Source organism: Eurytemora carolleeae, unplaced genomic scaffold (genome assembly GCF_000591075.1).
Source record: "Eurytemora carolleeae unplaced genomic scaffold, Eaff_2.0 scaffold1158, whole genome shotgun sequence".
NCBI classification, from domain to species: domain Eukaryota; kingdom Metazoa; phylum Arthropoda; class Copepoda; order Calanoida; family Temoridae; genus Eurytemora; species Eurytemora carolleeae.
Window position 1 is genome coordinate 39,528 of NW_019397266.1, and position 20,881 is coordinate 60,408.

Genomic DNA, 20,881 nt, shown 5'->3' on the forward strand with positions numbered 1-20,881 from the left:
TGCATAAAATTGTAGCAAAATTAGTAAATTCTTATAAAGTGAAACATAAAGTGAAACCCTTAATAACGAATACATGGAAAGAATTCATCAAATGTCGTATTCTTCACTTTTCTGATAATGGAATGTTGCAGATATTTCGTTTTTAATTAAATGATTATATGGAACTCTTTAAAACTGTTCCCGCATATTCATGCCTATTTATTTATTTTCGCAAATACTGAAATTTGCGTAATTTAGTATAAAACTCATTGAAAAATTGTCGAGACGACATTTGATAAATTCTTCCGATGTAATCGTTATTAAGGGTTTCACTGTATAAATTTGGCTTGTCTGTCTGTCGGTTTGTATCCAAAAAAGTCAAAACGGCTGATTGGGCCCCAATTTTTTGTGACCCCAGGGAAGGTTAATGAAAGATCAAAATTAAACAAATTGTTTTAAGTTTTTAATTTTTGAATTTTTTTTTTAAAATCTTAAAAATCCGCGAATTTTCTGTCAAAATTTTAACATTTTGTTCTTTTCAATGTTTTCAATGAAAACATGTTCACAATTGAAATAGAAGATGGGCGCGAAACGCCCTAAAAGCCTAGTAAACTAAAAATTCGCCAAGCCTATCAGAGTAAAATATACTTTATGTAATATGTATTTTATAAATCAATAATCAGAAATAACAAAGTTAAGAGATTACACAAATTATGTTATGAATTGCCATCTTAATCCCTAAGTAGTGCATAAAAAATTTACAAAAAAAAAATAAAATGTTTAATGAAGGATTGTGGCGACTAGCACAGATAACCTGTGAAATTTGAATTTACACAAATCAATTCTGAGTCCGGATTTTATGAATAGCAATTGTTAGCTGAACTATGTTTGAATAGGTTAAAACTATATAACTAGTAGAACCTTGGCAGCACTAGACAGTTAGTTTAGCTACCCGTACCATATTGAACTACTTCTCGCTATTCATTAATACCGACCTCTCAATCTATTTTACAGAAAACGCTTAATCTTTCCATTGGATTGATCTGCGAACTATATCTGGACAGATTCAGTTGAACTCATTCTGTTCTTAAACCGATCATTTATGATTTACAAATCTCATGATATTTAGGGTAATCTTGTTGCGAGAAGAGACTGAGTTCAGCTAATCCGCTCATTTAAAAGTTACAAGCTCTTATCATCATATTTGAGTTTCGGATGAACGGATATCACCATTCTAATAATGATTTCATTTCATTTTGAACTACAAAAGAGAACATTAGAAATCATTTAGAGGACAGAAGAGGACGTAAAAGATCAAATTACAAGGAAAAATAAGGTCTTTAAAAGGACAAGGGGGATAAATCTGAAGGACGAAACGGAACATTAATAGAACGAGAGGGACGTCCAGAGAACGAGTATCAGCCTCTAGGACGTCAAGGATCAATGAGAGATTGTCCTCAGCCTCTAAGACGTGAACGATTTATGAGAGATTGTCCTCAGCCTCGTAATCCAGCATATCTTCATCCTCTAGGTTGACAACAACCTCCTCAACCTCAACAACCTGGATATATACAGCAATTTAATATCGGGATCACGATCACAATGAAAGGATGATACTATGAGGATATGAACAACAATTTTTAAGAAACTTTTTTGGAATTGATGATTCTTCCTCACTTCATCATGAAGTTCATAATGAACGTGCTATAAAATAATCATCGTGCTATAAAGATCAATTAGCTGTAGATTATAGCACGTGTGCTATAAAGTTTTGATTGGTTCCCGGATTTTCTTAAAAAAATTTAGAATGTTTCCAAAATATTTTTTTTTCAAATGAAATGAAAATCAAATTTAATCAACTTTATGTTTTGACTTCTGCTTTGTTTCAAAGCTTATTTGATCTGGAAATAGCCATTTAAATATGACACAAACGTTTCATAAAATTACCTATAACACTATTATTTTGGCACGACGTGCTAAAACACTGCGAACCAAAATAAAGGTGTTATAAATAGTTAATTAAGATTATGATCATGTGACAACATTTATAGGAGGGCATGACCGTTAAACCTTTATCTGATCAATAATGTGCGAGATATCGCCGTTTTAAAGCTTGACAATTGTTTAATTCTGACAATCAACTCCATTGTTTCTATAAGCAGATATCCGCAAGTCACTTATAAGATGTAAGAGGCAATAACAATTGATAATTACAAAGCTAGAAACAACATTGATAATTAATGGATATATTATTTTAATCAGAAAACCCACTTTATGTATCTATATATATCTCCGTTTGTCTGTTTGTTTGTCTGATCATAACTTGGGAACCCTTGGACCGAATTGTCTCAAATATTGATTGGGGAACTCGGGAGACCCACGGGAATGTTCTTATTTTGGATTTGAGATTCTAAGTTGAATAGTAAAAATTAAGTTTTCCGGTAAAATCGTTCAAGTGCGGGTAAATGGCGGAAGTAAGTTTTAGTAACCTGGGCAGCACTGGGTTCCCAAGTTAGTGTTTATATAATGAGGGTTACATAAAATACTATTTACAGTCACTTAAAAATTTCCCTCTCAATAGTAAGACGGAAGAACTGACTAATCAGGATTAGGATCAGGATCAGGATCAGGATCAGGATCAGAATCAGGATCAGGATCAGGATGCGAGAATGAGGATCAAGATGCCGATGCGAGGATGAGGATGAGAGGACGAGGATGAAAGGATGAGTATGAGAGGATCAATATGAGAGGATGAGGATTAAGATGAGGATGAGGATGCGGACGAGGACGAGGATGAGAATGATGTGGATAAAGATTTGAATGAGAGGATGATGATGATGATGATAAGAGGATTAGGAGATAAGGATGAGGATAAGGATGAGGATAAAGATGAGGATAAAGAGGAGGATAAAGAGGAGGATAAAGATGAGGATAAAGATAAGGATAAAGATGAGGATAAAGAGGAGGATAAAGAGGAGGATAAAGATGAGGATAAAGATGAGGATAAAGATGAGGATAAAGAGGAGGATAAAGAGGAGGATAAAGATGAGGATAAAGATGAGGATAAAGATGAGGATAAGGATCAAGATGAGAAAGAGGATAAGGTTCTAGATTAGGGTGAGGATAAGGATCAAGATTATGGTGAGGATGATGATTAGGATGAGGATAAGGACGAGGATGAGGATAAGGATAAGGATAAGAATGAGGACTAACCTGTGTATCTGGTTGAATCAGTTTACTGAGAAGAAGATAAACTCTCTCCTCGTCATAGGAAACCTTCTCCAGAGCCAGGTAGAGGATACGTTCAGGTAGGTTCTCATTCATATACTAGATAGATATAGGTAGGTTCTCATTCCTATACTAGATAGATAGGTAGATACTCATTCATATACTAGATAGATAGATAGATAGGTTCTCATTCATATACTAGATAGATAGATAGGTTCTCATTCATATACTAGATAGATAGATAGGTTCTCATTCATATACTAGATAGATAGATAGGTAGGTTCTCATTTATATACTAGATAGATAGATAGGTAGGTTCTCTTTCATATACTAGATAGATAGATAGGTTCTCATTCATATACTAGATAGATAGGTTCTCATTTATATACTAGATAGATAGGTAGGTTCTCATTCATATACTAGATAGATAGATAGGTTCTCATTTATGTACTAGATAGATAGATAGGTTCTCATTTATATAATAGATAGATGGATAGGTAAATATTTATGAAGATCGAGGGCGGATTTTCAAAAAAATGAACTGGGCCATTTTAGTGAAAAAAATATTCTTAAAGTAAATGGAAAAAATGTTCGCGGTGGGAAAACTATTTTAGGTTTTTAGTTGCCTAGTTTAAACTTTAGGGAGAAAAATAAAAAAATTTACATAAAAAATATTAATAAGGTAAAAAAGTATACATAAAAGGGTTCTAAGAGGTGAAATTCTTAGCACAGATTTGATTGGTTAATAAGTCTTTTTGAAATATAAGAACAAAAAATTGAGATCTAAATTAATACCTTCGCTTTCACTTTCTTCTTCAACGCCATCTTTTCCTTCGGCGTTTTAGACGAGGGGGCAACAGCAATCTTGGGCAGTTCCTGGATAATAAATAAGCTTTTTTTGTTGCGATTTTTAATATTTTTCATTGAAGTTAAAAGGAGTGTTCGCGAAAAATGAAAGAGGGTATAGGCTTACGGCGAAAAATAAGCGCTTATAATCGCTACTAATCTTAGTTCTATCTGTTGCGTCTATTAGGACGTAGCATCCATAAAAATTCAGAAAGTTGCAACATTTAACTCGGATCGTAAAAACTCAGATTAATTCCAAACAACTCGTTTAGATATTACAACCAATAATAATCGATTATTTTTAGACGCACTCCTATATAGTTGATATTATTTCATAATAGTTTAAATTTTTTTTTCTGATCTGAGAGTTACTTTTGAAAAGATTTATTCCTGTTTCGAGGATTTTTGATAGTGAAGACGACATTTTCATATTTACCAGGAATTTGTTCGAAAATCCAGCGCAAGCGAAATATTATTAAAAAAAACAAACTCAAAAATATTATGATATATAAACTATAAAATATAAATATTTTGCGAACACTCCCTTTAAAGGGACTACAAATGTAATTAAAAATGACCCTCCATGCAGAGATAACAGTGACCGAATTACAACGGTACCATTGAAACCATCTGATCGATAATGTGGAAGAAATTATCGTTTTTCAAAGCGTAAACGTGTTCAATTCTGATGATTTTAAAATATATTTTCTGTTGTAGAAATGCACAAGTCATTTTTGTAGAGAAACCAGAATTGAATCAGTTTTCCAAGTATGGATATCTAGTTTAGACAAAGCTTTAAAAGGGTACCTTTGTCTTTGCACGTAGGGTCAGTTGTAATTTTGCTGACAGTCCCTTTAAATGGTAAGTTTTCATCTCTACTATTGATCAAAAACGACGCTTCTTAACTAAAAGCCAAGCAAAGACTGAAAACAACAGAATGGCTGAATTTTTTAAGTTTCTAAACAAAGTTAATAAAACTATCTCTTCTCAGATTAAACTTATTAATAAAATAACATTCGTTGAATGCCATGAAGGGTCTCTGGGGGGAGAGTGTTCTTATTCCTACCTTTAGTTTAAGGGCTAGTTTAGCGACCAGATTATTTGGGGTTTTCACAACTAAACTCTTTCCAGTTTTATTAGCTTCAGCTCCAGTTTTGCTCCTAGAACAGGGGTATATATTTTATTCAATTTTCTTAAACTTCAGATATCTATTTTTACGTTCGATTTGAATCCCCTTGACCGATTTGCCTCCAATTTTAGTTGGGAATGGGGAGAACCACGGGATTACCATGTCAGTTATGCATAATGGAGGTGTATTTTAAGAAAAATTGAACTTTCGGGTAAAAGCATAAGAAATGAGGGAGAACATTTTTTTACCTTGAAAATATTCGGGGAATAACCAATATATTTATTTCGCTAATATCCAATAAACGTCTAAACGTCTGCACCGATAGGGCTCAATTTTTTTTGTGGTAACTCAAATGACCCCAAGAAAGGTTTATGGACGAACAGAATTTCAAAAATGTTGGTGGGAAGAAATGTAGATATTTAATGTTTTATAAAATTAATCAATTAAATTAGAACATTTCGGAACAATTTTTGCTTATTGCGAGAGTATGATTAAATATGACGACTTGAAAAGCAACAGTAACAGCTAAAAGTGTCAATAAAAAGAACCTAGTCAATAAATTCACTTTGCGTGTCTGTTTGTTTGTTTGTATCCAGTAAATGTCTCAGCGGCTGAACCGATCGGGCCAAATTTGTGAGGGGCAATTCACATGATTCCAGACTGGTCTAAGTAGAAAATTTTTGACCGAAAAATAATTCATTTATCAATTTTGAAAATGCACAAATTTAAATAAAAAATCTTCAAAATTTTTAGTTTTACAATAACGAAGAGAAAAAGTCGAATTACAATCGACAGTTATAAACTAAAATTGTAACTAGAAGAAGGGCGGCGCGAGAGTAACAGAAAAAAGAAGAGCGAGTTCTGTTTTAATTTTAGTGTGACGAATTTGGACAGAATTGATTCTACTTGAAGTAATATTACAATTTTAAACAATTTACAAAAGGATCCATCCCAGACCTATCCTATTACGTCATTGTATAAAACATGCCAGAGGTATAGATAGTCTAGAAAAGTACTACGTTTTCGGGGACTTGAAAAATCATTAATTCTTTCGAATTAGAAGTTTTTAAAAAAGTTATCGTCTTACCTCTTCTTAATTACTATTTTGTCGAGGTCAACTTCTTTACTCGCCTCCAAGTCCTTTTTCAAGTCCTCCTTTAGGTCCTTCTTCGAGTCCTCCTTTGGGTCCTTCTTTAGATCCCTTTTCTTCTCTTCTACATCCATCTTCTCCTCCCCAGCTTTCTTCTTCCTCTCTTCTTCTTGCAGTTTCAATCGGAGCTGAATAAAAAATATTGCAGATTAATTGATTTGTTGGTTGATGGGACTAGTTTGATTTCATGGATTTATTCGTCCTTCCTTCCTTCGTTCGTTCGTTCGTTCGTTCGTTCGTTCGTTCGTTCGTTCGTTCTTTACATAAAATGATAAATGAAAAAAATTTCTTTGAATAAAATTGTAATTTATAACTAGGAGGTCAGATTTTTTTAATAGCGAGAATAAATTAAACGGATTCTCTAGTTTAACTAGTTAAACTTGGTTGAACTACGTCAATCAAATTTTTAAAAATATTAATTCATTTCAGCTTACCTTAAGCTGTCTTTCTTTCTCCTTCAACTCTTCTAATTCTTCATCTATCTTCTCAAACTCCCCCACCTATATATATATTTATATTCTATCTTCTCGACCTCCCCCACCTATATATATATTTATATTCTATCTTCTCGACCTCCCCCACCTATACATATATTTATATTCTATTCTATCTTCTCGACCTCCCCCACCTATATATATATTTATATTCTATCTTCTCGACCTCCGCCACCTATATATATATTTATATTCTATCTTCTCGACCTCCCCCACCTATATATATATTTATATTCTATCTTCTCGACCTCCCCACCTATAGATATATTTATATTCTATCTTCTCGACCTCCCCACCTATATATATATATTTATATTCTATCTTCTCGACCTCCCCACCTGTATATATATATTTATATTCTATCTTCTTGACCTCCCCCACCTATATATATATTTATATTCTATCTTCTCGACCTCTCCCCACCTGTATATATATATTTATATTCTATCTTCTTGACCTCCCCCACCTATATATATATTTATATTCTATCTTCTCGACCTCCCCAACCTATAAATATATTTATATTCTATCTTCTCGACCTCCCCCACTTATATATATATTTATATTCTATCTTCTCGACCTCCCCAACCTATATATATATTTATATTCTATCTTCTCGACCTCCCCCACCTATATATATTTAATTATCAGTGCCCCGGATCCATTTAATTTTGATACGGATATAGATCCTGGATCCGCTCTAAGAAAAAAGGGATCCCTAATCAGATCCGGATCCGTGTCATTCACAGTTTTCCCTTTTTAATAGCTTATTTATTTGCTGAAACTCAATGAACCATTCAGAGACAATGCAAGTTTTCATACTTGACAGTAGTTTACAGTTTGGGCGTTGAAAGCAAAACTTTTCCGCAGCTTTGGCTGGTTCCGGATATTCTTTCGGATCCGGATCCTAGGCACTGATAATTTTATCTTAAATGTGTTTCATTTAATCATAAAATTACAGACTTAGGGCTTATGATCCGGGTTCATTGGATCAACAATTAGTCTTCAAGGATCAGTTATCCAGATTCGTAAAAATATGCGAATTTAGAAAGTCATCTAAGTGGCAAATAATAAATATCAAAAGCGCGTTCACAAAAAAACACGGATTTTTTTTCATCTAAAAAAAAATAATAAAATTTTGGAGGAAGTTCAAATGGACTATCAATTTTTTTTGTTTAAAGTAACCCTCCATTCACAGAGTGGCATGTCAAATTCAAAACGGTACCCTTTAAAGTTTTGACTGACCTAGTCCTAGTGAAAAATAAAACTATAATAATATCAATATTAAGAAAAATAAGGAAATTAACTGTAACTGAAGAGAACTGGGAGAAAGAAAAAAACCCATTTACCGACTTATAAGAAACTGATTTGTCAGAACTTTTGAAGCCTAAGCTGATCTACAGTGAATTGGTGCAGTTTTTGGTAATAGTTGGTAAATTTGTATTGTCTAATTTAAAAAAAACTAACAATTGATATAAAAACGTCTAATATCAATGTCTATTTTATGAGAACGATTTTTTTCAGTTCGTTCGTTGAAATGTTGAAATAAAAAAAAAGTATCTTTGCCCAACACTGTTAATTGTATGTTTTAAAATTCAGCCTCAGTATATTAATATGTTTGGTTATTTTTGAGTTTTTTTTTGGTTTCCTTTTACATCAGATATAAAGTCTTTTTTCGGTTTTCAGGTTTTATACCTCTTTCATTCCATTGCAACTACGTTTGCAAATAAACTCTTATTTACCTATTGCAGTTTTGTTCTTGTTCGCAAAATTAATGTAAAGATGAAAAGTCTGCAACTACGCTTGCAAAATTATTCGATAATGTTTTTGATAAGACCATAAAAGCAGCTCATTACAGCAATAGATAAGATATAATGAGAGAATTTTTCCTTCCATTTTTGCAAATGATGTATACCACTGTTGGTTTGTTCCTTTAATATTGAATAAAGTTGTTAAGAAGAAGAATAGTACTATGATGTATACTACTGTTGGTTTGTTCCTTTAATATTGAATAAAGTTGTTAAGAAGAAGAATAGTACTATGATGTATACTACTGTTGGTTTGTTCCTTTAATACTGAATAAAGTTGTTAAGAAGAAGAATAGTACTATGATGTATACTACTGTTGGTTTGTTCCTTTAATATTGAATAAAGTTGTTAAGAAGAAGAATAGTACTATGATGTATACTACTGTTGGTTTGTTACTTTAATACTGAATAAAGTTGTTAAGAAGAAGAATAGTACTATGATGTATACTACTGTTGGTTTGTTCCTTTAATACTGAATAAAGTTGTTAAGAAGAAGAATAGAACTATGATGTATACTACTGTTGGTTTGTTCCTTTAATATTGAATAAAGTTGTTAAGAAGAAGAATAGTACTATGATGTATACTACTGTTGGTTTGTTCCTTTAATACTGAATAAAGTTGTTAAGAAGAAGAATAGTACTATGATGTATACTATTGTTGGTTTGTTCCTTTAATACTGAATAAAGTTGTTAAGAAGAAGAATAGTACTATGATGTATACTACTGTTGGTTTGTTCCTTTAATACTGAATAAAGTTGTTGAGAAGAAGAATAGTACTATGATGTATACTACTGTTGGTTTGTTCCTTTAATACTGAATAAAGTTGTTAAGAAGAAGAATAGTACTATGTGCAGTTTTTTCTATTGATGTTTTTAAGAAAACATGTAATTGTAACTAAGATACAATTTCTCTGTAATTTTCCCTTGAAATGAGAACTATAGTCCTGGGGGGAGGGAGGGGGGTATTAAAAATAAAAATATCTATATTTATAAACTGGATGAACTACTGAATGGCCCACATTAACTGAAGATCGAGATGTTTTAAGTATCACACCAGTGATACAACAAAAATACAATAATTAAAATAAAATCCTCAGATAACTAACCTGGTCAAGCACCTTGAGATCGCCCTTGTTGCGGTCAACATGCCTCGAACTAAATAGTTAATACTTAAGTGGACTGTTCATGGTATTCTAAGTTAATACTTAAAGGGACTGTTCATGGTGTTCTAAGTGAATTAATATCCAAAGCGGGGTTCTTAACTTCTTACAAACGACAAGGAAAAAAAACTAAGTTATTTGAAGCACTTTAGAAACTGGGGTGAAAATCTTTTTATATAGTTTTGGTGATTTTTAGGTGTTTCGTTTTTTTTGAAAAAAATCTAGTTTTAAAATTACCTTAAAGTATTTTTAACCGTGACCGAGATATGTCCTCTTGAGCTTGAAGACCTAAAAATATTAATATTCAAAATGAATTATGGATTAATGGGCGACATCATATTATCTCCAGGATGAAAGGATTACTTGGTTAGACGCTGGGGTGTACAGTGCACAGTGTAATGTGTACAGTGTACAGTGTAATGTGTACAGTGTACAGTGTAATGTGTACAGTGTACAGTGTACAGTGTACAGTTTACAGTGTACAGTGTACAGTGTAATGAGTACAGTGTACAGTGTACGACAAACATAAATACATTTTATGGAGTAGTTTATTTATTCACTGCGTGCAATTCACAAAATCAGACTTTTTTGTTGTAAAAAAGGATATTTTTTGTGTTTAATTTTAAACTAAAAAATTCGAGTTAAAAAAAGAATATCAATTTATAAAAATATATACACGTACAATGTACATCCCATTTGAAAATAAATTGTTGAAATGATAAAATATAAATATTGCTTTGATATACCAATACGGTAATAACTTTCCAAATTAGTTTAAAGGAGATAATATGATGTCTTCATAGACACAAGGACAACCAAATTTGTTCAACCCCCCCCCCTTTCTCTCACCATTTATCCTAGAACAGCTCTTTTCCTTCTTTCAACTTCATCTGCTATTTTAGATCATTAATGCATCTTTAGTTCATCTTCTGAGTGTTGTAACGTACCGCATCTCAGAAGTGTTGTAACGTACTGCATCTCAGAAGTGTTGTCACGTATTGTAGATCGGGATTGTTGTAACGTACTGCATCTCAGGAGTGTTGTAACGTACTGCATCTCAGAAGTGTTGTTACGTACTCCATCTGAGGAGTGTTGTTACGTACTGTATATCAGTAGTGTTGTTACTTACTGCATATCAGGAGTGTTGTAACGTACTACATCTCAGTAGTGTTGTAACGTACTGCATCTCAGAAGGGTTGTTACGTACTGCATCTCAGGAGTATTGTAACGTACTGCATCTCAGAAGTGTTGTTACGTATTGCAGATCAGAAGTGTTGTTACGTACTCCATCTCAGGAGTGTTGTTACGTATTGCAGATCAGGAGTATTGTAACGTACTACTCAACAGGAGTGTTGTAGCGTACTGCATCTCAGAAGGGTTATAACGCAAAGAATCTCATAAAGGTTGTAACGTACAGCATCTCAAAAGGGTTGTAACGTACTGCATCTCAAAAGGGTTGTAACGTATTGCATCTCAGGATTGTTGTAACGTAATGCATCTCAAAAGGGTTGTAACATACTGCATCTCAGGATTGTTGTGATGTACACAAGTCCACAGTGTGATGTACATGAGTCCCTGGTTTGATGTACACGAGTCCACAGAGTGATATACATGAGTCCACAGAGTGATGTACATGAGTCAAAAGAGTGATTTATACAAGTCCACAGAGGGATGAACATAAGTCCACAGCGTGATGTACATGAGTCCACAAATTGATGAACATAAATCCACAGAGTGATATCTCATAAAGGTTGTAACGTACAGCATCTCAGGATTGTTGTAACGTACTGCATCTCAAAAGGGTTGTAACGTACAGCATCTCAAAAGGGTTGTAACGTACTGCATCTCAAAAGGGTTGTAACGTACTGCATCTCTGGATTGTTGTAACGAAATGCATCTCAAAAGGGTTGTAACGTACTGCATCTCAGGATTGTTGTGATGTACACAAGCCCACAGTGTGATGTACATGAGTCCACAGATTGATGAACATAAATCCACAGAGTGATATACACGAGTCCACAGAGTGATGTACATGAGTCAAAAGAGTGATGTACATAAGTCCACAGAGGGATGAACATAAGTCCACAGCGTGATGTACATGAGTCCACAAATTGATGAACATAAATCCACAGAGTGATGTAAATAAGTCCACAGAGTGATGTAAATAAGTCCACAGAGTGATGTGCATGAGTCCACAGAGGGATGTAAATGAGTCCACAGATTGATGTACACGAGTCCACAGAGGGATGTAAATGAGTCCACAGAGAGATGTGCATGAGTCCACAGAGTGATGTAAATGAGTCCACAGCGTGATGTAAATGAGTCCACAAATTGATGTACATAAGTCCACAGAGTGATGTAAATAAGTCCACAGACTGATGTAAAAGAGTCCACAGTGTGATATAAATGAGTCCACAGAGTGATGTACATGAGACCACAGAGTGATGTACATGAGTCCACAAAGGAATGTAAATGAGTCCACAGAGTGATGTAAATGAGTCTACAGAGTGATGTACATGAGTCAACATATTGATATACACGAGTCCACAGGTTTACGAACATGAATTTAAAGTAATGTACATGAGCCAACAGGGTCATAAACATGAGTCCACAGAGTGATAGTTTTAAGTAAATGATCCCACAGTTTACGTACATAAAACAACAGGGTTATGTACACTGTACAGGAGTCCACAGTTTTACGTAAATGAGTTAATAGATTTACGTACGAAGTCCACAGATGTATATACAGAAGTCCACAAGTTTATGTACATGATCCCACAGTTTTTGGTACACGAGTCCACAGGTGTTCCAAGAGTTTTGATTTGAAGATTTAAACTGTATTCCATATTTCTTTGCACATTACAATCACTGTACAGTGTACATATAAGTTAAATCTGTACAATCGTTGCATCTTTTCATCCACAACTAGTTAGATCAGTACTGTAAAAGTCCTTAGGTCTCCTGTGTAATATTTGCCGCCCGTTCTGAAGAGAATTTTCATATATTTCGATGCCCACTGTATACAGCACAAATGTTTTTCTTCGTGCTAATTAGTTTAAAGGAAGCAGCTGCAACTCTTCTTGTTACACTTGTACAACCCTTCCTCCCCCCCCCCCCCCCCCTCAGCATAACAATCCCCGCTATAAATACTTACACGCATAATATCTCTTGCTACTACCTGGGGTTAGAGTCCAAACCAAGACGAGATTTTACCGAGACCTTCCCTCCCAATCTCTGGAAAGCGCTGGGCTTCTGTCCTACTCTGTCCTGGATATGCCCGGACTTATTCGACACTGTTCGTCTTGTTCCCACACTTGGTCGCTTCTCAACTCGTCCGGAGTCAACACGCGAGTCCCGGGACGATACACGTGACTCAGGTTTGGGTAGAATTCCACGTGAGTTTCTTTCTCCAGTTCGATCATTTGATATTCTGGAAGAAGATACATGGGATACAGACGGCCTGGATCTGGATACAGATGATCTAGAACCGGATCCACCTGGCCTGGACCCGGTTCCATTTCTCCTGGATCCGACTACAGTGCTGGTCCCGGATACAGTATAACTATTGTATACACCAGAACGTCGCTCCAGGTCTAGTTGGATATCTCGCATTCTCTGCTCATCTAGCAATCTCAACTCTTCTCTCCGCCTTTCCTCTTCCAGACGGAGCAGCCTCTCTTCCTTCCGCCTCAGTTCCGCCTCGCGCATTCTTATTTCCTCTAGTCTCATTTCTTCTTTCCGCCGTAATTCTTCCTCTCTAATTCTAAGCTCCTCGGCGCGCAAAGCTTCAATCCGCCGTAGCTCAGCGAACCTTCTCTCCTCTTCCTTCCTTTTCATCTCCATCTTGAGGATCCTCTCCTTCTCCTCCAACTCCCTCTCCCTCCTGTTCAACTCCTCCAACCTTTTCCTCTTCTCCTCTTGCTCCCTCGCCCTCTCCTTCTCCTGCCAGATCTCCTTCTTGCTCTTCCCTGGCTCCGGCCAGTTCTCCAACCAGCTACTGTTCAACCCAGAGACAGGAACAGGAACTGGACCCTTGGGCGGAAACCTTGGCGGAGCCGGTGCTTGGAACTCCATCATAGGTTTATCATCATACCTTGATGGACCGAAATTTCGGGCCGGAGGGTCAACAAACATACGATCATTATCATATTCTGGTTTTGCATGCGTCGGGGGCGCACGCGCACTGCTTCTCCTACTACCCTCGTAGCGGATTCGATCGCGCTCTCCGCTTATCTCTGGTCTTCGCTCCATCTCCTGTCTGTTCCAAAATAAAGGGTCGGACCGTTGAACCGGCGGCGGAACCGGTTCTGATCCATATCCATATCCGTCACGGTGGGATGCCTACATTGAGAGAGAAAGGTTTTAAGAGAACCAAGGTGAAAAGGTTTTATCAGGGTGTTGGGTCCGTGTGCTTTATATCCATCCATCAATACTTATCTTTTTTTATATTTTTTTAAATTTCCATTTTTTAAAGTGTGTGTTGTTTGTTCTAATTTTGTCTTTACAAAGCGTTGTTTTAGTTTCTGTTCTAGGGTAGTTAAAAGGTTAACAGGTGGCAAAGATTATAAAAATCACCTATCTCACAAGAAGGTCAGATTCATGAGGAAGGTCAGATTGGGGGTCAAGATGAGACTCAGAACAAAGGTCAGATTTGGAGAGGTCATATTCTTAGTTAAGGTCAGATTTGTGGCCGAGGTCAAACTTAAACATAGTTCCCTGTCAAGGTCATGTATGGTCTTTGTTGAAGGTCAAAGTCGGATGGTTATCTGCAGAAGATCAGGGTTACGAGTTTATCAAACTCAAAGTTTAGTTTTAAAGCGTGAGATGTAAGAACAAATCCCAAAATAAAGATCTTTTTAATGATTCCTACCTGTCCTCCACCACCACCTCTGAGGTCAAGATCACGTGCTGGCATGAGGTCACGAGGTTGTTGAATGTTCCTTGAGGTCATGACCTCATCCCTGGGCCCGGCCACCTGACGGATATATCGCTTCTCTGCGCTGTTGTCCTGCAAAATAAGACGATACAAATATTTGATAAAAATAACCATAAAACCATGTTTTAGGGCCATAAATAGATATTGAGGGATTTTTTCCCGCCATTAAAGAAAATGAAAATATTCTAGTCAGCTGAAATTTTTAATATTTAAAAATTTATAATTTTTTTTGTAAATCCAATATTTCTTTTTCTTGCATCAAACTTTTTAAATAGTTCACTTTTTCTGGACGAATAATTTTGCGATAAAAATACAAAATTATTTTACTTCAAAATATAAATATATTTTATTTTATATTTATATTTTAAATCCCATTAATTGATAATTATATACATACTAAGTTAAACCGAGAGAAATGAGGAAATATTGATAATGTTTTATATTGAATTACATAAAATGAGAATTGGAAGAAAAATTTATCAAAAGAATACGAGTTTTAAGATAATAAATATCTTGGGTGAAATAAAAAGTGGCGCTTAGAAATTAATCATTAGGAAAATTTAAGGTGATAAAAATTTGTTAAAATGTTTACAAAAAATTGTCAATACCTAAGGTTGTGCTAAAAAATCTCAAGAATTGCTACTTTACCAAAAGTCACGTTTTAAACATTTAGAACTTCTAAATTATCTTAATCTTTATCATATAGTATCTATTTTTTATATTTGACGCAGAAAATTATTAGCAACACTTTAACCAAAAAACAAGACAGGACGCCGACGTACTTCTATAAACGCTTTGTTTACAAGTGTCGTTATAATAAAGTGTTATATTTCATATCTTAACTGAAAATAACATCAGTGGATTAATTGTAGAAGAAAATGAATGGTAATGCCCACTGGGGGGGGGGGGGGGGTTAAACCATGAAAAATATTATATACCCTATAAACCATAAGCCCTGTATCTAAATAAAAGAATTATAAAACCCAAAACTAAAAACTTGTATGAAACCTGTAGCTGAGAACTAAGATATCTATTATCTCCGGATCTACCGACATCTCCTCCTCCTCTTCCTCCTCCAACAGGTCCCCTACCACCTCCGACAGGTCCTCCACCCCCTCCAACAGGTCCCCTACCCCCTGCACGGACATCTAGGCCTCGATTGCTACCTGCATCGTGCCTGCAACATAAATTAAAAATAATACGTGGGACGAATTTAATATGTAAAAATCCCGAGCTACAAATAAGGAAATATTTAGATCAACTGGCCATTATACAAAAAAAAAACTAGAACTTAGGAATGAAATATAGATAGTTGTATATATTTAATTGCGAGGTATTGCCAGCTACTAAACAGTTGCATTTAATAACAATTTAGTAACATGGTTTGTTTTTCATTGATTTATTTTTCTTTATACAATGTTGTCCAATTTCATATCCATGTTAACATAGGTACAACTATTGGTCGTATCTATCTATCAACAATTCTACCCAAGGTTATAATGCAAGGAAAGTTATTTCAGAGGTGTATGCATCTTTTGTAATACAGTGTACTGTCTCTGGGCGGTAATGAAAACACAAGACGGATGACACAGCCTGACATGGGATCCATCTTTCACATAAAAAATCCTTGTAATTTTTTTTGGTCAAAGGAAACTATTGTGAGAATTATCACAATTATCAAATTTAATGCTTTTAACCTGCTCGGATACTAAACGAACACAAATGCATCTATTCTTGTTTACAAATTCCGCCCAGAGAGAACGGGTTTCAATATGTACGCAGAGTATACGCCACTGCAATTAACTTTTCTTGCATAATAACCTTGGTTCTACCTATGGTTGAACGTTTAAGAAATTGGCCATGTAGGACGGTCTTCATACGTCACATGTTGTAGATTGTAAATAAACCAAAGATAATATATATATAGATACGCAGGCAGGTAGAAACCTCCTTCCTAAATTGCTTGTAGCAGACAACTAATTTTTGTCCCTCTGAGATAAAGTGCAAGGAGAGCCATCTATCATAGCAAATTGATTACTTTCTATATTCCTTTCTCCCCCTGCTGCCATCAGTAGGAAATACGCATTTGTGTTATATAAACATACAGTACGCGTATTGCATCCTGTATAGTTCAAGTGTTGCTATCTGGACCTGTTTGACCAATAAAATTAAATTTCAAGGTAACAGAAACATACAGTACGCGTTTTGTTTATGTTATGATTAGTTGTACTTAGTAAAGATATAGTAGACAAACAGAAATATTGACAAACCTTTGGAAATTATTTTATATTTGTTAAATAAGTGATATCTATTTAATCAAACGGTTTTTATGAGATATTTAAATAAAATTAGATTTTTAATTGGTACCACAATTTGCAATTAAGATCTTGGGGTTGATGGTTTAAAGAATTATTAAAATTACTGTTTTTTATGCATGAATTCTAGTAAACAAGGCAAAAAAATTGCAACATTTTTTTGGAAGGACTTTTTCATACAGGTTGACAATCCTCAAGTCATAAGCTGTTTTAATGAGATTGTCTTTAATTTGTAATTTGTGTTGTAGTAATACTACGTATATGATATAGTTACATTTCATCTAAATATAAATTTGGCTTGTCTGTCTGTTTGTCTGTCTGTCTATTTGTTTGTATCCAATAAACGTCAAAACGGCTGAACCGATCAGCCCAATTTTTTTGTAGGACATCACGTGACCACAGGGAAGGTTTACGAATGATAAAAATAAAAAAAATGTGTTTTAAAGGTTTTCAATTTTGTAAAAAAAATTTAATTTTTTCAAGGTTATGATTAAGTCTTCCTCTACTCAATAACAACCTTTTTTCAGAAAACATGCCACATACTCATACAAAAAGATGTTGTGTATATAATTTTTCAAGCAACAACAGTAAGGATGAAATGAAGTTTTACATGTTTCCAAAGGACCCGAGTCAAAGGGAAGTTTGGAAAAATGTTGTAAATCGCCCTGACTATGCAATAAAAAAAAACAGTTACATGTGCATGTCACATGTTAAACTAATAGTAATTTCGTATTCGAGCGTAAGATTAAAATATATTGCAAAGGTTAAAAACCAAAACCTAAAAACAGGCCAAAGAACAAAACTGTCCAAACAAATTTTGTTCGCAAACCAGTAGAATTTTCATTTGTTGTAAACGTTTTTGATGAACTAGTTTATTGAAATACAATTTAAAATGTAACATTTATTTTCAAAAACCAAGCAGTCAGAGAGAAAAAGATTTAAATTAAAATTAAGTTTCTGGGTAACACAAACATACAGTACGCGTTTTGATTATGTTATGCAGTCAGAGAGAAAAAGATTTTAATGTTTTAGTCAAGGTGAACTTTGAAGACACCTTTTTCTAAAAATGTAGATGGCTTTCAGGGTCAAATTTTGATTTTTAACAGTCCAATGAACATAAAATACAGAAATTTTGCAGTGTAGTGGATTTTTTTTATATTTTAATCCTGAATTAAGTTTTTAAAAGCCATTGCATCGGCAAATTAAAATATGCAAAAATATTTGCAGAATTTCTTCGCAAAAGTTGTGAAATCGGCTTTCTTTTGTAGGCTTTCCAAAGAGTTGTAAGAAGTCAAAATCCAATGACCGGAAGTAGATCTAAATATAGATTTAGTCGGGTAAAGGTCAGATAAGGCATTCAGGCAATATGCCTGAAGACTCGGGCAGTAGGTATAAATCCCCACTTTGAGCCAAAAGTGATGGGCATGTGTTAGTTAGAAAACTCAAAAAGTTTGAAGAGCCTCAGACCAATACTATTATAGTCTCCAAAAATGTTAGGGGGAGGGTGGTAACCTAACCCCCCCCCAGCCAGAATTGGGCTAACTTTATTGCATAATAACAAAGAAAAGATTAACAGTCCCTTCCTGCATTTGTTTGCAGAATTTTCTATGAATTTGGAAAGTTTAAAGGGACTGTTTACTTATTTGGGTAATTTCATGGCAAATTTGAATTATTTAAAAAATTTAAACTATGGCTATCAAAGGGGATAATGGACTGGGGCTGGCTCATTTCTTTTTAATATACCAATCAAATTGAAGTTTTGAGCGCACCAAACCTAGGATCATTTTAGGAAAGTAATGGAGTTTTTTTTTGAGTTTTTGGGGTTAAGGGGGTGATGAGCCAGTTGTGAGCCATGAAGTTTTACTTTAGAACGTTTTTAAACAAATCCCAACCCTACTCTCTAGCACTAGAATTATATCATATCATATAGCCATGAAGAGCCAGGAGCAACCGACCATAGTAGTGTTGAATGAGATGTATTGTTCGACCAGATCCTGTCCGCTATTAGGACTTTGTCCTAGATTCGATGTACTTTTTAGTCATAATTTTTATTTAAATTGCGTTAATTTACGTATGCCATTCAGTACAACTTGCACATTTAAACTTTGTTTAGTCAAATTCCTACCTCAGTTTTATTTGCATTGATTAATTTGTTTCATTAATTACAATATGTAGTATACATTGTTGATACTATAGTACGCATTTGGTGTTATCACGCATAAACAAAGTGATAAATTAGCAACAATCCAGAGGATAAAATGCCATGCGTACGACAGAGATGGTGCTGGTCGCACTTTTTCAAAGACTTCAAAATTTATACCTGCCTGCGTATCTATAGCCCGGTTTCTTTGTCCGGTTCTAGCTATGATTTAGCTGCGACTTCCTAGCTTAGCTATGATTTTGTATTCGTTAGTCCAAAATCAGAGCAAGATCGAAGCTTAAGGTCCAAAAATCGTATACTAGGACAGACCCGACGATGTAATAATTTAACTTTAAATCATTTTCATCATTCACAATACATACATATGCATAACCGATTGATTAACGTTTATTTCTATGAGCCATTGGGCGGGCTCCTTAAATATATACGCATAACCATTTAGCTCTAAGCAATAAGCATGCTTTATTAGTAAAGAGTACTCGGAGAGGCAGCTGGAGTCTGGACTGGCACTGGCAGCCTATAACTTGCATTGCAATTTGCAGCTTTGCTTAGCTCGCCTCGCTAGACAAAAGTCTGGTTTAACTACCTGCCTTTACTTCCCCCCTTCTCTGTCCCACCTACCCAACCCCTACACTACGCTAACTTCTGTAACAAGTTATCAGAAAATCTCATAGTTTTTGTCATTTAGAAGACTCTGAAATTTTTTAAAAGCTGAGAAATTCCGCAAGATTTTTTGCGCATTTTTGTCGTTTTTCCGTGTTACAAGGTAAGTATTGTTTAAACCAATGAGAGTTAAGTATTTCTCTGTGCGATAACTTCAGACCAATCACAGTTGAGTATTCCTCACTACGAGACATTTCAACTCAATCATTTGAAATAACCAACTCTCATTGGTCTTAAATATTTCGTAATAAAAAAGTTTCAAAAATCAAATAACAACAATTCCTTAAACAATTTTAATTCTTTTCAATTATGAGTGTTTCCAAAGCTATTTGCTTGGCTTGGAACCAAATAGAAACAATAGGTATTTCATAATTTATATACTTTTGTAAAATAAATTCTAATATATATAAAATAAAATTGTGTCTTTACATTTTATATTTAAATTTTTAATATTTTTAACAGTGAAAAACAAAGTGGTGGAGAGAGATTTGATAAATGGAAACACATCAAGTCAAGCTCTGCTCAGGTATTTTTGAGTATTTTACATCGATATATATATATATTATATTATATATCGGAAAATTTGGAAGAAATATATATTTAAACATCTAAAATGTATATTTAAACTGAAAAAGTTGAAAATACTATATATATATAATATATATATATGTACCCAAAGATCCATGGATGAACCCCTTCAAATTATTAGGATTACATTTAAGTTTAGAATCGATGAAGGGGGAGGGGGGTTCTGGCCCCCTCTCATGTCCAACCATGTAAGAAAACGAACCTATTGTTATAGTCCTGATTATATTGAGATTGCACGTTGTGTGAATTGTGGCCATTGTATCCACCATAGCTTCCTCGCATCATTTTAATTTATCTGAAAACAACATATTGGATAATTGGTTCGATAATTGGCCTAAAATTTCTTCTTAAAAAAATCTTCCAATCTTTACTTAAATGGCCCAAAACATTAATATCAGTTAGCCTACTAAATTAATAGGGGTGGGTG

General features: G+C 34.5%; 1 protein-coding gene across 2 annotated transcripts; it reads right to left on the reverse strand.

The window, feature by feature from the left end:
• Positions 1 to 622: 622 nt before the first annotated feature.
• LOC111713142 (cylicin-2) lies at positions 623 to 20,765 on the reverse strand. 2 transcript variants are annotated; one of them, XR_002767614.1, is made up of 13 exons: positions 20,657 to 20,765; positions 15,736 to 15,904; positions 14,662 to 14,799; positions 12,970 to 14,132; positions 10,029 to 10,079; positions 9,738 to 9,786; positions 6,767 to 6,832; positions 6,270 to 6,460; positions 5,120 to 5,213; positions 4,003 to 4,083; positions 3,193 to 3,306; positions 975 to 1,540; positions 623 to 823 (listed from the first exon to the last, which is right to left on the reverse strand). XR_002767614.1 is itself a non-coding variant. In XM_023487947.1 (12 exons), the coding sequence occupies exons 1-12, from the start codon at positions 20,737 to 20,739 to the stop codon at positions 1,460 to 1,462; spliced, it is 2,280 nt and encodes a 759-aa protein (XP_023343715.1). In that variant the 5' UTR covers positions 20,740 to 20,765; the 3' UTR covers positions 623 to 1,459. The 2 variants fall into 2 exon arrangements, 1 of the variants encoding a protein (XP_023343715.1); XM_023487947.1 differs by having other exon boundaries at positions 623 to 1,540.
• Between the last annotated feature and the right edge of the window lie 116 nt (positions 20,766 to 20,881).